The sequence below is a fragment of the Nannospalax galili genome, unplaced genomic scaffold, assembly GCF_000622305.1.
Source record: "Nannospalax galili isolate Female #2095 unplaced genomic scaffold, S.galili_v1.0 scaffold432, whole genome shotgun sequence".
NCBI lineage: Eukaryota > Metazoa > Chordata > Mammalia > Rodentia > Spalacidae > Nannospalax > Nannospalax galili.
In genome coordinates this window covers 1,017,020-1,032,358 of record NW_008331138.1, presented here as the reverse complement: position 1 = coordinate 1,032,358, position 15,339 = coordinate 1,017,020, and the positions used below count along the sequence as shown (strand labels likewise).

The 15,339-nt window shown below is 47.7% G+C and overlaps 1 protein-coding gene across 1 annotated transcript; it reads right to left on the bottom strand.

The window, feature by feature from the left end:
- Positions 1 to 1,229: 1,229 nt before the first annotated feature.
- On the bottom strand, positions 1,230 to 10,472 carry C5ar1 (complement C5a receptor 1). Its single transcript, XM_008822090.3, has 2 exons — positions 10,426 to 10,472; positions 1,230 to 2,394 (listed from the first exon to the last, which is right to left on the bottom strand). The coding sequence occupies exon 2, from the start codon at positions 2,385 to 2,387 to the stop codon at positions 1,332 to 1,334; it is 1,056 nt and encodes a 351-aa protein (XP_008820312.1). The 5' UTR covers positions 2,388 to 2,394; positions 10,426 to 10,472; the 3' UTR covers positions 1,230 to 1,331.
- Between the last annotated feature and the right edge of the window lie 4,867 nt (positions 10,473 to 15,339).

Below are 15,339 nucleotides of genomic sequence, written 5' to 3'. Positions count from 1 at the left end.
CCAGCACTTGTGAGGCAGAGGCAGGTGACTGTGAGCTCGAGGCTAGACTGGTCTACATAGTGAGTTCTAGACCAGCTGGGGCTACAGGGAGACCCTGTCTCAAAAATACCAATAATAATAATAGTCAAGGTAAATCTTGTTCTTGGACGGTGAGGTGGCTCAGTGGGTAAAGGTGCTTGCTGCCAAGCCTGACGACCTGAGTTCAATCCCCAGGACCCACATGGTGGCAAAAAGAGAACTGACTCCCACAAGTTATCCTCTGACAGCCACATACATGCACATATACACATCCGTGCCACACACGTAAAATATATAAATGTAAAATTTTTGAAAATAACATTTCCATATATATCTTTTTAAATTTTTATTATGTAAGCCATATATAACTTTTTTTTAATCTTGGAACTAAGTTCCTGTTGAATTCCATTGAATAACATTCTTGAAAAGACTAATTGAAGAAATAAAGGATGGGTTGGGCACAGTGGCACACACTTAGAACCTCAGCAAGGCGGTAGAGGCAAGTAGATCTGGAGTTCAAGGCCAGACTCAACTATATATCTAGTTCAAGGCCAACCTGGGTTACAAGAGACCCTGTCTCAAAAAAAACAAAAACAAAAACAAAGGATAAGAAATATAGCATAGATGATTGGTGGTTGTCTGGGGTCTGTGGCTATAGCTCAGAGGTGGTGTACTTGTCTAGCATACACTAAATTCAATCCTCAGCACTACAAAAAATATATCAAATTCTCTTGCTCTCTTGTTACCCTGCCCCCAGGAGGTCACGACTGCATGAGCACCCGCCTATGCATCTGGGCAGCACAGCAGGTTCCCACATCAGAAAGAATGAGGTAACATTTTGACATTTTTCTTTAAGAAATTTTTGTCTATAATCCCAGCAGTATAATCCCGAAGGCTGAGGCAGAAGGATCTCAAGGTTGAGTTCAGGCTAAGCTATATAGTGAGTCAAGGCCAGCCTAGGCGAGGAGACACTGTCTCAAAAAGAAATCAAAGAGGGTCAGGCATGGTGGCAGACGCCTTTAGTCCCAGCACTAGGAAGGCAAAGGCAGGCAGATCTCTGTGATATTGAGGCTAGCCTGGTCTACATAGCAAGTGCCAAGCCAGCTGGGACTACAGGGAGACCCTGTCTCAAAATACAAAGAAAAAATCAAAGAGGGAGAAAGAAGAGGAAGAAGAGGAGGAGGAAGGGAGGAGGAAGAGGGGGAAGAGGAGGAAGAGGAGAGAAGGGAAGGGGGTAAGAAAAGAGAAGGGAGGAAGAAGAAGAGGGGAGAAAGACTGGAAAAGGAGACAGCCAGATCAGTGGTGGCCTTCCCTTACACTGCCTGGCTCTTCTGGACTGAGGTGTCCACCGTGGAACGTGTGAAACTCTTGTTCTCTCTGCCCACAGAGTCCTCAGTGAGCACGTTTCTGATGAGGCTGGGAAGGGACCTGCGCAGCCGTCCTTGGAAGCCATGACCAGCCAGCACATAGATAATGGGGTTGATACAGCAGTTGATGTAAGCCAAGGACACACACAGCGAATCCAGCCTCTGCACCCTTGAGAACATGGGCGAGGACGGGTACAGCAAGGCTATCATGGTCCCTGTCACCTGGTAGGGCAGCCAGAAAACAAAGAAGCTGATGACGACAGCCACCACCACCTTGAGCGTCTTGGTTGAGCGTGTGGCCTTGCGGCTCCAGGTCCGGAGCAGGAGGAAGGTATAGCAGATACTGAGTGTAAGCAGCGGCCACACGAAGCCCACTATCAGCCGGAGGATGGCCACGGCCCTCTCGATGTGGGTGCCATCCGGACCGTAGTTAACACCACAGGTCGTCCTGGGTGGGAAGAACTCATGGTTCACCTGCCGGAACATGAAGGACGGGATGGTGAGGAGGAGGGCCAGGACCCAGGCCACCCCGCAGGCCAGCCAAGCCAGGCGGGCCCCTCGGAACTTCTGACACCAGATGGGATTGAAAACCAGCAGGAAGCGGTCTGCGCTGATGGTAGCCAGGAGCAGGATGCTGGCATACAGGTTAAGCAAGATGAGCGAGGGCAGGATGCGGCAGGCCTGGTTGCTGAAGGGCCACTCGTGGTGTTGCACAAGGGAATAGAACAGGATGGGCAGCGCCAGACACGACAAGAGATCAGCTATCGCCAGGTTCAGAAACCAGATGGCGTTGATGGTCCGCCGGGCCTCGAACGCGGTCACCCACACCACCAGGGAGTTGCCTGACACTCCCACCAGGAACACGACCACAAAGATGATCAGCGCTGCAACATCCTCTGGGTGCAGCCAATGAGCAGCAGGGCCATCCACCGGCTCGTTGGGATTCAGGGTCATGTTTAAGTAGTTTAAGTAATCATAGGTATCATCGGTAGTATTATCCATGAGGATCCTAAACAGAATCAAAGAGGCAGACAGGGTATGAATTGGTAAACCCATGCGGGAGGCCTGACTCAGTCATGCGAATTTTTGCCCTAGCCCCATTTCTCTGAGCCTCAGCTCTGTCATGTGATCACCAAAGGTGGAGGGTCAGCTGGAGCCATATCCCAAGCCTGGTTTGTATATTTTCTTTTGAGAGGAGAAGATCTCTATAAGCTACCCAGGCTGGCCTCGAACTCACTCCATAGCCCAGGTTGGCCTGAAATTGTGTCACTACTCTTACCTCAGCTTCCCAAGTGCTCAGATTACAGGTGTAACCCACCATGCCTGTACTTAAATATGATTTTTTTTATTTTGGCTTTGGTTTTTTGGGGGTTTTTTGTTTGTTTGTTTGTTTTTTCCAAGACAGAATCTCTCCCTGTGGCCCCAGCTGGCCTGGAACTTACTGTGTAGATCAGGCTGGCCTCGATCTCCCAGAGATCTACCTGCCTCTGCTTCCCAAGTGCTGGGATTAAAGGTGTGTGCCACCAGGTTAAACAATGCAATATTTTAAAAATTAATACTGTCTCTGTGTGTGCACATATGCTATGGCATGTGTGGAAGTCAGAGGACAACTTTATGTCAGTTCTCTTTTTACCTTTATGTGGGTTCCAGGGATCAAACTCAGGTTGCCAGGTTTGCAAGGTAAGTACCTTTACCTGCTGAGCCATCTTACCAGCCCATCAATGCAATTTATTTTTTATCTTTTTCAAACAGGGTCTCCCTGTAGTCCCAAACTGGTCTAGAACTTGCTATGTAGACCAAGATGTCCTCAGTCTTGCAGAGATCTGCCTGCTTCACCCTCCCAGCAAGTGCTGGGATTGAAAGCATGTGCCACCACATCAGGCTTTTGTTGGTTTTTTTTTGAGACAGGGTTTCCCTGTAGCCCCAGCTGGTCTTGAACTACAGAGATCTGCCTGCCTCTGCCTCCCAAATGCTGGGTTTAGAGGCGTGCACCACCACACCCAGCCTTGTTTTTTTTTTTTTTTTTCTTTTTGAGACAGGGTCTCCCTGTAGCCCCAGCTGTCCTGGAACTCACTATGTAGACCAGGCTGGACTCTGTTTTTAGACAGGGTCTCACTATGTTGCCCTGGCTGGCCTGAAACTACTATGTAGACCAGTCTGGCCTCAAATTCAGAGATCTGCCTGCATCTGCTTCCCAAGTGCTGGGATTAAAGGAGTGTACCACCACACCCAATCAATTTTATTTTTATTTTTTATATGTATGTTTGTTTTGCCTGAATGTACAGAAGTATACACATGCATAGAAGCCCACAGTGGCAAAAAGAGGGCATCCGATTCATTGGAACTTAAGTTACAGATAGTTGTTAGTCACCATGTGGGTGCTGGGAACCAAACCCAGGTCTTCTGCAAGAGCAGTCAGTGTTCTTTACTGCTGAGCCAGCTCTCCAGCCCCTCCAGCCAATACTTTATAAAAAATATTCTATTATTTTTATTTTATGTGTATGCATGTATTACCTGCATGTAGGTAAATGCACCCAGGTCGTGCAATGCCCACAGAGGACAGAGAGACTGTCGGATCCCCTGGAACTGGAGTTACAGTTGTTAGCTGCCATGTGGGTACTGGGATACGAACCCGGGTCTTCTGCAAGAACATCCAGTGTTCTTAACTGCTGAGCCATCTCTCCAGCCCCAGTCAATACTTTTTAATTATGTGTATATAAGTGTCTGCGGGGGGTGTGCATCTGAGTACAGTGCCTTCGGAGGCCAGAGAAGGGTGTCAGATCCCCGCAAGCTGGAGTTGGTTATGAGCCATCAGATATGGGTTCTGGGAACCAAACTAGAATCCTTTTCTCTTAAGCACTGAGGGATCTCTCAAGCTCCAAATGAAATATGTCGAAGAATCCAAATATGTAGAGCATGTTGGTACACACAGGGCGATTGTCATTCGTTCTAGGCCGCTTGGGCTACGCGATGAAACTGTTTCCAAAAAAAAGATCTAATTTGTGTGTGTGTTTCTTTTAGATTTAGTTTTTTTATGCAAAGTCTTGCCTGTATCCCAGTGTGGTCTCAAACTCACTGTGTAGCAGAGGATGGCCTTGAACTCCTGATCCTCCTGCCTCTACCTCTCAAGTGCTGGGATGACAGGTGTGAGCCCTAAAACACTACCAAAACTCAAATTTTAAACAGTTTTTGCAACCCTTCATTATTGGAAGTGAAGCTTTCAGTCTTCTCACAATGGGATTCCCCATAGGGTGGGTTCACACAGGGTGTTAATACATTGGGCAATGTGGGCCTTTGTATATATTAGTTGGTGTCTTGTGGGTTTGTGGTTTTGCCTTAAAAGAGCTTTATTGCCAGGCGTGGTGGTACATGCCTTTAATCCCAGCACTCAGGAGGCAGAGGTAGGCGGATCTCGGTGAGTTCGAGGCCAGCCTGGTCTCCATAGTGAATCCAAGATAGCTGGGACTACAGGGAGACCCTGTCTCAAAAAGAGCTTTATTAAGCCAGGCATGGTGGTGCATATCTGCAACCCCAGCACTTGGGAGGCAGAGGCAGGAGAATCAGGAGTTCTAGGTCATCCTCAGTGACATAGTAAATTCAAGGCTAGCCTGGGTTACATAAGAACTTGTCTTTAAAAAAAGAAATAGGGTAGCCAGCCTTGGTGGCGAACACCTCTAATCCTAGCACTTGGAAGGCAAAGGTAGGTGGATCCTTGTGAGTTTGAAGCCAGCCTGGTCTACATAGTGAGTTCTAGGACAGCTGGGGCTACAGGGAGACCCTGTCTCAAAAAGACAAAAACAAAAAAAGAAGACGAAAAGGAAGGAAGGGAGGCAGGGAGGGAGGGAGGGAAGGAAGAAAGAGGGTGCTGGAGAGATGGCACATTGATTAAAAGCCTTGACTGATCTTGCAGAGGAACCGGGTTCAGTTCCCAGCACCCACATGGCAGCTAACAGCTGTTCATAACTCTGGTTCCAGGGGATCTGGCACCCTCTTCTGGACTCCACAGGCATTGCATGCATGAGTACACTTACATAAATGCAGGCAAAACATGCACATTAAAATAAATTTTTTGAAGCTGGGCGTGCTGGCACATGCCTTTAATCCCAGCACTGGGGAGGCAGGGGCAGGTGAATCTCTGTGAGACTGAGGCCAGCCTGGTCTACATCATGAGTTCCAGGCCTGCTGGGGCTACAGGGAGACTCTGCCTCAAAAATGCTAATATATATATATATATATATTATATATACGTCAAAGGAAAAAGTTGAAATATTTGAAATATTGCCATTGGCAAATAATCCCAGCTCTAGCCACTCACTCTGTCTTTTTAAGACAGAGTCTCTAAGTGCTGGGAGTAAAGGCGTGCACCACCACGCCTGGCTCCCCTGGCTTCTTCTTAGCACCCTGTCTTCCCATTTTCTAGCCTGGGCACACCCAGGTCTCCATGCCCAAGTCACTAAAGAGTTAATGTTAGGCCCAGCAGGAGAGCTCAGACTCTGCTTAGAGCTCTGCCCCTCAGCCTTGGTCAGTACTTTCAGTATCCGGTGTGCTGGGTTTGTCCCATGCTGGTTTCACCAGCGTGCTTGTCATCCCTTTGATGACTCAGGACCCCGAACTCCAGCCTCAAGTCCTGCTCTTCCTCCCTTGTCAGCTGACAAGCTCCCTTCCTGGCATGAGCTCCCCCATCCTTTTCTTGACTTCATGAGTCAGAAAACAAAAGATGCTGAGTCTAACCCTGTGGTTTCTAGGAGTCTCCAGATACAAACAGCTCCTGAAGCTTTGGCCTCTCATAGTCCCTGCAAACACTGGAAGTAAACTGGGTGTGGTGGCTGGGAAGCTGAGGCAGGAGGACCTTGAGTTTGAGGTCAGCCTAGGTTACCTCACCAAGATTCTGTCCAAAAATAAAGTTAAAAGAAAAGAAGGTTTGAACTAACTGGAGTGTTCAACGGAGTTAATAATGACATCTAGGTAAGAGAGCACTAGGCAATTGTTAAAAAGAATAAGGAAGTTTGTTAAAGAGTTTATGTGCAAAGACCTCCAATATCTAGAGCAAAGTTTAGAAAACCAGGAAAGAGCAGTGGTAAAGTATTGATGTCTATAGAAGGATGCATCCTCGCTCCTCTGTGTGTACTTGTGTGTGTACATGTGTGTGCATTCACATGTGTATACACAGATGGTCTCAAGAATCTTGTAGCAATGGCTGGGCATGGTGGGTCAAGCCTTTAATCCCAGCACTGGAGGCAGGTGGATGGGTCAGGCACTTTGATTCTTAGATTTATTTCCTTGAATTTGTACAATCTAAACCCAAAAGTGCTCAAATTTTAAAACAAATGAAAAGCACTTTGGGAAGCTGAGGCAGGAGGATCACTTTGAGTTCTAGGCCACCCTGGGTTAGATAGCAAGATCCTGTCTCAAAAGAAGAAAAGAAAGAAAAAAGGAGGGAAAGAGAAAGAAAGAGAGGAGGGAGGAAGAGGAAGAGGAGGAGGAGGAAGAGGAGGAGGAGGAGGAGGAGGAGGGGGAGGAAGGTATAAAGAAGTTGGATGTGGCACTGTACACCTTTAGTCCCAGAACTCAGAAGGCAGAGGCAGGCCAATGTTTGTGAGTTCAAGGCCAGTCTGGTCTACACAATGAGTTCCAGACCAGCCAGGGTTACAAAGTGAGATCTTGTCTCAGAGACAGAGAAAGAAAAGGGGGGGGGTGGTTAAGAGCACTGGCTGCTCTTGCAGAGGACCCAGGTTTGGGTCCCAGCACCCACATGGTGGCTAACAACCATCTGTAACTCCAGTTCCAGGGTATCCAACGCCCTCTTCTGACCTCCCCTCCATAGGCATTGTATGCACTGATGCTGGCGAAACACCCATATATATAAAATAATAAATAAATCCAAAAATATCTAAGAAAGAATGAATGAATATGGGCCATCGAGACAGCTGGGTGAGTCAAGGCGCTTGCCACCAAGTCTATGGGTCTGAGTTCAATCCCTGGGACCCACTTGGTGGAAGAAGAAAAATGACTCCCCCAAGTTGTCCTCTGACCATTACATATGCACTGTGACACACACACACACACACACACACACACACACACACATACACACAATTTTTTTAAAATTTTTTAAGAGCCAGACCTGGTGGCATATGCCTTTAATCCCAACACTTGGGAGGCAGAGGCAGGAGAATCTTTGTGAGTTTGAGGCCAGCCTGGTCTACCTAGTGAGTTCCAGAACAGCTGGGGCTACAGGGAGACCCAGTCTCAAAAACAAACAAAATTTAAAAATTTCAAAGAAAGGAAAAAACAAGGAATAAAGGCAAGGCAAAAGATCCAGAGCCTCTGGAGGTACAAAGTATCCAAAAGAAAACAGCTCGGTATAAGGTAGGGCTGAGGGTGGAGAACAGTGGATCCTCCCATGCACCACAGATGGGAAATACAAACGAGTAAATGTGCTGGCAGTGTATGTTAAGATAAAAATTGCCCATAGGTTGACTTCTGGAAGCCCAGTGACCAGTCCAAATGTAAAGAGAGTATAGCCTTAGTATTTTTGTTTGTTGTTGTTTTGCAAACAGACTCTGGATATGTAGACTAAGCTGGCCTTGAACTCCAAATTCTCCCTCAGCTTCCCAAGGAGCTGGCCATACCCAGCCATAGTCTTAAAAACAATTTTGGACGCAACCTAAATTTCCATTGAAAAGGGATTAAGTCTCCCATTGGACTATTACATGCCTGATAAAAAGGAAGTGGCACCCTTGAAATACATAGGAATTTCATATCCTCCTCATAGATTATTTACCATGAAATTGGTAAATCTGAAGTGCTTACTAGGATGACAGGCATTCAGTAGGAAATCAATAAAATACCAAGTAACAATGTTAAATGCTGTTTATGAGGAAGTATGTAAAATTATTTGTAAGAGCTGGGTGTGATGATGCATGCCTGTAATCTCAGCCCTGGATAGGCAGAGGAAAAAGGATCATAAGTTTTAGATTATCTTGGACTACATACATAGTGAGACCCTGTCTTAAAAGACCAAAGGATTCTGAGCATGTTGGAACATGCCTTTAATCCCAGCACTCGGGAGGCAGAGGCAGGCGGATCTCTGTGAGTTCAAGGCCAACCTGGTCTACACAGCGAGTTTTAGGCCAGCTTGGGCTACAGGGAGACCCTGTCTCAAAAAAAAAAAGACCAAAAAAAGACCAAACGCTAAGATGTAGCTCAGTGGTAGAGCCCCTGCCTAGAATCTCCCAGTGAGGGGCTGGGGTGTGGCTCAGTGGTAGAGCTCCTGCCTAGAATCACCCAGTGAGGGGCTGGGGTGTGGCTCAGTGGTAGAGAACTGCCTAGAATCCCCCAGTGAGGGGCTGGAGGTATGGCTCAGTGGTAGAGCACCTGCCTAGAATCCAGTGAGTCAACCCCAGTCCCAATCAGGCACTCTGAAGTTCAGGGGTCAACAGAGGGATCTTGGTGCTTGGAAATATTTTATGGAAAGGACAAAGGTCATGGCCAGCCCTGTTCTAGAAGCCCTGATTGCTCAGTGTAGACTATGGGAGTAGGAAGGAGGGGTGAAGCAACCTCGTACCCTCCTTGGTCTTTCGTTTCCTCTTTCTGCAGATGGCACAAGACCAGGCCCTCCTGTTACGCAGGTGCTAAATGGAAACTCTGCTAACATGGTGCTGGGACCTTGGGGAACCCAGTGATGGACTCAGAACCCATGGATGACCAGACCCTGCCACCAAGCCCAGAAGGACTCAGGCCATCAATATGCCTATCTGGGCCTCAGTTTCCCCTCTAAAGTTTTGAGTAACTGGACCGTTCTTCCAAAAAGGGTGTAGAGACTCAGTGCCTGAGATGGAACCCTGGGCCACATGCAGACGGACCAAGCACTGAGCCACAGCCCAATCTCTGAAATGGTGTCATTCTTTCTTCACTTATTCATTTTAGTCTTTTTTTTTTTTAAGGTAGTGTGACACTATGTAGCCCTGGGTGGCCTGGAACTCCCAGAGATCTGCCTTCTTCTGTTTTTTTTTTGTGTGTGTGTGTGTGTGTGTGTGTGTGTGTGTGCGTGTGTGTGTGTGTGTGTGTGTGTGTGTGTCTTTTTTGAGACACGGTCTCCCTGTAGTCCCAGCTGACCTGAACTTACTATGTAGACCAGGCTGGCCTTGAACTCACAAAGATCCACCTGCCTCTGCCTCCCAAGTGCTGGGACTAAAGGTGTGCACCCGGCTTCATTTGTTTTTTTGAGACAGGATTGCAACAAAATTGCCCAGGCATGCCTGGAACTCTGGATGACAGGTGGGAGCCACATTCTGTAACTGGTTTGTAAAATTCTTTGTTTCCTAAAACAGGGTTTCCTGGAGACCAGACAGAACTCAAAGTTGCTACATAGCCAAGGATCAAGGATGACCTTTGAACCTCCAATCCTTCCACCTCTGCCTCCCAACTGCAGAGATTACAGGTGTGTACCTCCAACCAGGTGCTGGGGATCTGACCAGGGCTTCCAGCGAGCCTGGAAGCATTCTACCACCTGACCTACATCCTCAACCCATTTGTTCTTTTTCCAGACAGGGTCTCCCTGTAGCCCCAGCTGTCCGGGAACTCACTATGTAGACCAGGCTGGCCTTGAACTCACAGAGATCCGCCTGCCTCTGCCCCCCAAGTGCTGGAATTAAAGGCGTGCACCGCCACACCCGGCTCCATTTGTTCTTTTAACACAGCCTCTCACACTGTAGCCCAGGCTAGCCTGAAACTCACTATTGTAGCTACTAGCCTCAAACTGCAGCAACCTTCCCACCTCAGCCTCTTAAAGGAGGGGGGTACAGGTGTAAGCCACCACATCCAAGTTCTATAATTCTTCATTTGAAGAGACCGAACTTCAAGGTTTCCTGCCCTGAGGAATCTTCTAGGGTCCCCAGGCCCATGAAGTCGAAATGGCTATTATTTCTCTTATCCCTTGGGTACAGGTCACCCTGGGAAAGGGGAGATGGGGAGGCCTGAGGGTAGGAGGAAGGAAGGAGCCAGAAGAGGAGCGGAGGGGCAACAGGAACCTACTCACTTTGTTCGGGGTTCCTCCTGAGTTCTGCAGTAACCTATGACAGATGGCTGAATGTCTCTCCTGTCCCCTGGGCTGTGGTTTTTAAAGCCTCAAAGAGAGATGCAGGCGGCCAGGAGGAAATGACTGTCTTGTTCTCTGAGGTTTTCATTGGTCACACTGGGTACACTGGCCAGGGTTCCCTCTTCCCGGTGCTCACCCAGGGTACCCTCAACACTGCCCAATGCTACCCACCCAGGCAGAGGAGAGAGCTCAGACTTGGAAAACAGAGGAAATCCTTGACCCCAGAAGGGAGGAAGCCTGCAGTCAGGGCCTCCTCTCCTGTCCAGGCCCAGCTGTCCTCCTGGGCTTGGTTCCCCATCCGAAAAGGATTCTCTCTGCCGCTTCCCAGGATCCCAGAGAACAGGGATGGTGACCACAGCCCCAGCCTCCCATCAAGGTGGCCTTGCACGCCAGAAAGCATGACAGGGCTGTTGAGGTGACCCAGCTCTGGAGTCTATTATACTGTTAAGTCTCCCACTGGGAGCTGGGAGTTGTGGCACATGTCTATAATCCCAGCACCTGGGAGGCTGAGGCAGGAGAATGACCCATGTGTTCCAGGATAGCCTCAAGACAAAAAACAAAAATGCTGGGGACATTGCTCAGTTGGTAGTTTTCCTGCCTGGCATGCACAAAGCCCTGGGTTCCTTCCCCAGCACCTGGCATGGTGGTAAACACCTGCCATTCCAACACTCAAGAGGCTGAAGTAGGAGGATCAAAAATTCAAAGTCGAGATGGGAGGAGGGTCTGAATATGATCATATGATCAAAATAACATTGTATGAAATTCATTTTTTTTTTTTTTTTGGTCTTTTTGAGACAGGGTCTCCCTGTAGCTCCAGCTGCCTGGAACTCACTCTGTAGACCAGGCTGGCCTCGAACTCACAGAGGATCTGCCTGCCTCTGCCTCCCGAGTGCTGGGATTAAAGGCGTGCGCCACCACACCTGGCTGTATGAAATTTTTGAATTGATAAAAAAAATTTTTTAAGTTCAAGGTCATCTTCGGCTGAATAGTGAGTTCAAATCCAACCTAAGCTACATGAGACCCTGTCAAAAAATTATAGAGAGATGAGGCCAGACATGTTGGTGCATGCCTTCAATCCCAGCACTCAGGAAGCAGAAGCACGCAGATCTCTGTGAGTTTGAGGCCAGCCTGGTCTACATAGCGAGTTCCAGGCCAGCTGGGGCTACAGGAAAACTCTGTCTCAAAAAAAAAAAAAAAAAAAAAAAAAAGACAGAGAGAACAACAGAGACAGAGAAAGAAGAAAGAGAGAGGGGAGAGAGGAAGGGAGGAAGGGATGGAGGGAAAGAAAAAAGAGGGAAGGAGGGAGGGAGGGAATTCCAGGCTGCCTGGGCTGCATATTGAGACTACGTCTCAAAAAAACAAACCTAGGGGCTGGAGACATGGCTCGGTGGTTAAGAGCACTGGCTGCTTTTGCAGAGGACCTGGGTTCAGTCTCCAGCACCTACATGGCAGATAACGATCATCTATAACTCCAGTTCCGGGGACTCTAACACCCTCTTCTGGCCTCCAGGGGCACTGCATGTGTGGGTGCACTTATATACATGCAGGCAGAACACTCACACAAATACAATAAAAATTTAATTTTTTAATTAAATAAATAAAAAGAAAATGCTTTACTCTGTCTTTATTTTTTATTTTCTTTTGGTCTTTTTGAGACAGGGTCTCCCTGAAGCCCCAGCTGGCCTGGAACTTGCTATGTAGACCAGGCTGGCCTCCATCTCACTTTGCTCTGTATTGATTGAAAGCCTTCAGCCCTTCCTAAAAAGAAACAGGGGCTGGGGAGATTCCAGTTACCTACTGTGCTGGAAAAGCAGAAGGTTGTGGAAAGTACCAAGGGAAGGCTTGGAGGAGGAAGCTGAGGATGCAGCCAGCATGGGGCCTCTGGAAAGCTGACAACCACCACAGCTCAGTAATGGAAGCTCAGTGAGTGCAGATTGCTCAGTGCCCAGCACTGCGGACTGCACATCACCAAGATCAAAGCAAGAGATGACAGAAAGCAAAACACAAGCTTGTACTAGGGTTTCTCTGAAAAGGCTAGAAGTTTGTAACTCAAACGTTCTAAGTATGGGGCTGGAGAGATGGCTCAGCAGTTAAGAGTACTGGCTGCTCTTGCAGAGGACCTGAGTTCAAATCCCAGCACCCACATGGCAGCTACCAGCCATCCAGTAACTCCAATTTCAGGGAGTCAGACACCCTCTTCTGGCCTCCACTGGCATTACATGACACAGGTGCACTTAAACATGCAGGCGATACACTCATATACATAAAAATAATTTTTTTTAAAGTTCTAAGTGTAGCCAGGTGTGGTAGCACATGCCTTTAGTCCCAGCACTTGTGAGGCAGAGGCAAGGGATCTCTGTTATTTCAAGGCCAGCCTGATCTACATAGTGAGTTCAGGCCAGCTGGCACTACAGGGAGACCCTACCTCAAAAAGACAAAAAAAAATTCTAAGTGTCTAAAGGCAAGATTCTAAGAGGTCAGTGTCACGACTGCTTGGGTTTTTCTTTATTTTCATTTATACATATGTGTGTCTGTATATGTTCACATGTGTGTAGGAAAAGAGGGCATCAAATACCCTGGAGTTGGAGTTACATGCAGTTGTGAGCTGCCTGATGTAGGTGCTGGGAATCAAACTTGGGGCATCTGCAAGAGCAGCAAATGCTCTTAACCACTGAGCCATTTTTCCAGCTGCCTAGGGTATTTTTGAGACACAGTTTCATAAAGCCCAGGCTGGCCTTGAACTTGCTATGTAATTGTCTTGGCTTTGAACTCCTGATCCTCCTGCCTCCACCTCTTGAGAGCTGGGATTACAGGTGTGTTGTCATCATACCCGCCAGGTTTATTCAGTGCTGGGACTGGAACTTTGGGCTCTTTTTTGAGACAGGGTCTCCCTGTAGCCCCAGCTGGCCTGGAACTCGCTATGTAGACCAGGCTGGCCTTGAACTCACAGAGAGTCACCTGCCTCTGCCTCACAAGTGCTGGGATTAAAGGCATGTGGCACCACACCCAACATGGAACTTGGGACTTGAAGCAAAGCAAGCACTCTACCAACTGAGCTGCCCCAGGTTTTGGTTTCTGTTTAATAAATTTTTTCTTTGCATTTCACACATATGTAAGAAATTGAATTTTTTTAATTTTATGTGTACAGTGTATTGCCTGAATGTATGTGAGTGCACCCGTGTCGTGCAATGCTGCAGAGGTCAGAAGAGGGCTTCGGATTCCCCTGGAACTGGAGTTAAGGACAGTTCATAGCCGCCATGTGGGTGCTGGGAATTGAAACTGGGTCCTCTGCAAGAGCAGAGCCACCTCTCTAGCCCCAAGAAATTGAATATTTTTTAACCAGGCAAGGTATTGTATAGCTATGATTCCACCACTTGGGTGGCTGCCACAAGAGGATGGAGTTTGAAGTCAATCTGTGCTACATAGAGAGACACTGTCTCTCCAAAAAAAAATTTTGCTATTATTTTTTGAGCACTGAGTCACTGTACCATAGCCCGTTTATTCAGACATCAGTGGAAGGCCTTTGAGTGCTTTCCACACAGCTTGGAAATGGTGAAGAAAGCCATGGTATTTGTGTTCAGGCTTTCTGTTCTCATATACATACATATTAACACACATATATCTATATGTTTTTGTAGTACTGTAGATTGAACCTAGGGCCTTTCTTCATGCTAGGCAGGTGCTCTACCACTAAACCCTGGGTTCCATACTCAGCACTGTATAAACTGGGTGTGGTGACACACCCATAATCCCAGCACTTGAGAGATAAAGGCAGTAGGATCAGAAGTTCAAGCTCATCTTCCATTGAAAACAGACAGACAGACAGGCAGACAGACAGACAGACAGGAAGAGGCTGGTTTGGTAGCACATAACTTTAATCCCAACACCTGGGAGGCAGAGGCAGGTGGATCTCTGCAAGTTCAAGGCCAGTCTGTCTACACAGTGAGTTCCAGGACATCCAGGGCTACATAATAAGACCTTGGAACAAGAAAAAGAAATGCAAGTCCTCAAGTCTGTGGGCAGCTCTGCTGACTTAGACCCTGCCTGTATTTTAACAAGATGCCCAAGAGGGCTAACACGTCCCCCATCTCTTGGCGACATCCCTTTCTCAATGTGCAGATGGCGCCCTCTTGTGGCGTGATGCTAATCCTGCGTCTGTTCAGTACATGCCTGATATTTACCCCTGCTTGGAAATCCAACCCAGAGCCTTTGCAAGGCAAATTCTCTACCACTTACCTACCCTCACTATTCCCAAGGTTGGGTTTGAAATTTACTGAAAGTTTGGAACAAAGGCAGTAGCGATTTATACTCTCTCACTTGCTTTTCTTGTCCTCAAACTCCTTGTACAGTATCCGAGCGCTGGGATTACAGGCATGTGCAACCACATCGGGTTTATGTGGTGCTGGGATCGAACCCAGGTCTCTTTCATGCTAAGCCATGACTCTACCAACTGATCCACATCCCCAGCCTCTATTCTCTCACTTAAAAAAAATATGGTATTGGGGCTGGAGAAATGGCTCAGCAGTCAAGAACACTGACTGCTCTTGCAGAAGACCCGGGTTCGAATCCCAGCACCCACATGGCAGCTAACAACTGTCTGTAACTCCAGTTCCAGGGGATCCAACAGCCTCTTCTGTCCTCGCAGGCATTGCACGAAAGGGATGCACTTACCTACATGCAGGCAATACACTCATACACATAAAATATATATATGGTATTAGCCAGGCATGGTGGCCCACGCCTATAGTTCCAGCACTTGGGAGGCAGAGGCGGGTGGATTTCTGCAAGTTCAAGGCCAACTTGGTCTACATAGTGAGTTCCAGAACAGCTGGGACTACAGGGAGACCTTGTTTT

Bases quoted from the DNA above. Each gene is read 5' to 3' on its own strand.
- C5ar1 (XM_008822090.3), bottom strand. From the start codon at position 2,387: ATGGATAATACTACCGATGATACCTATGATTACTTAAACTACTTAAAC.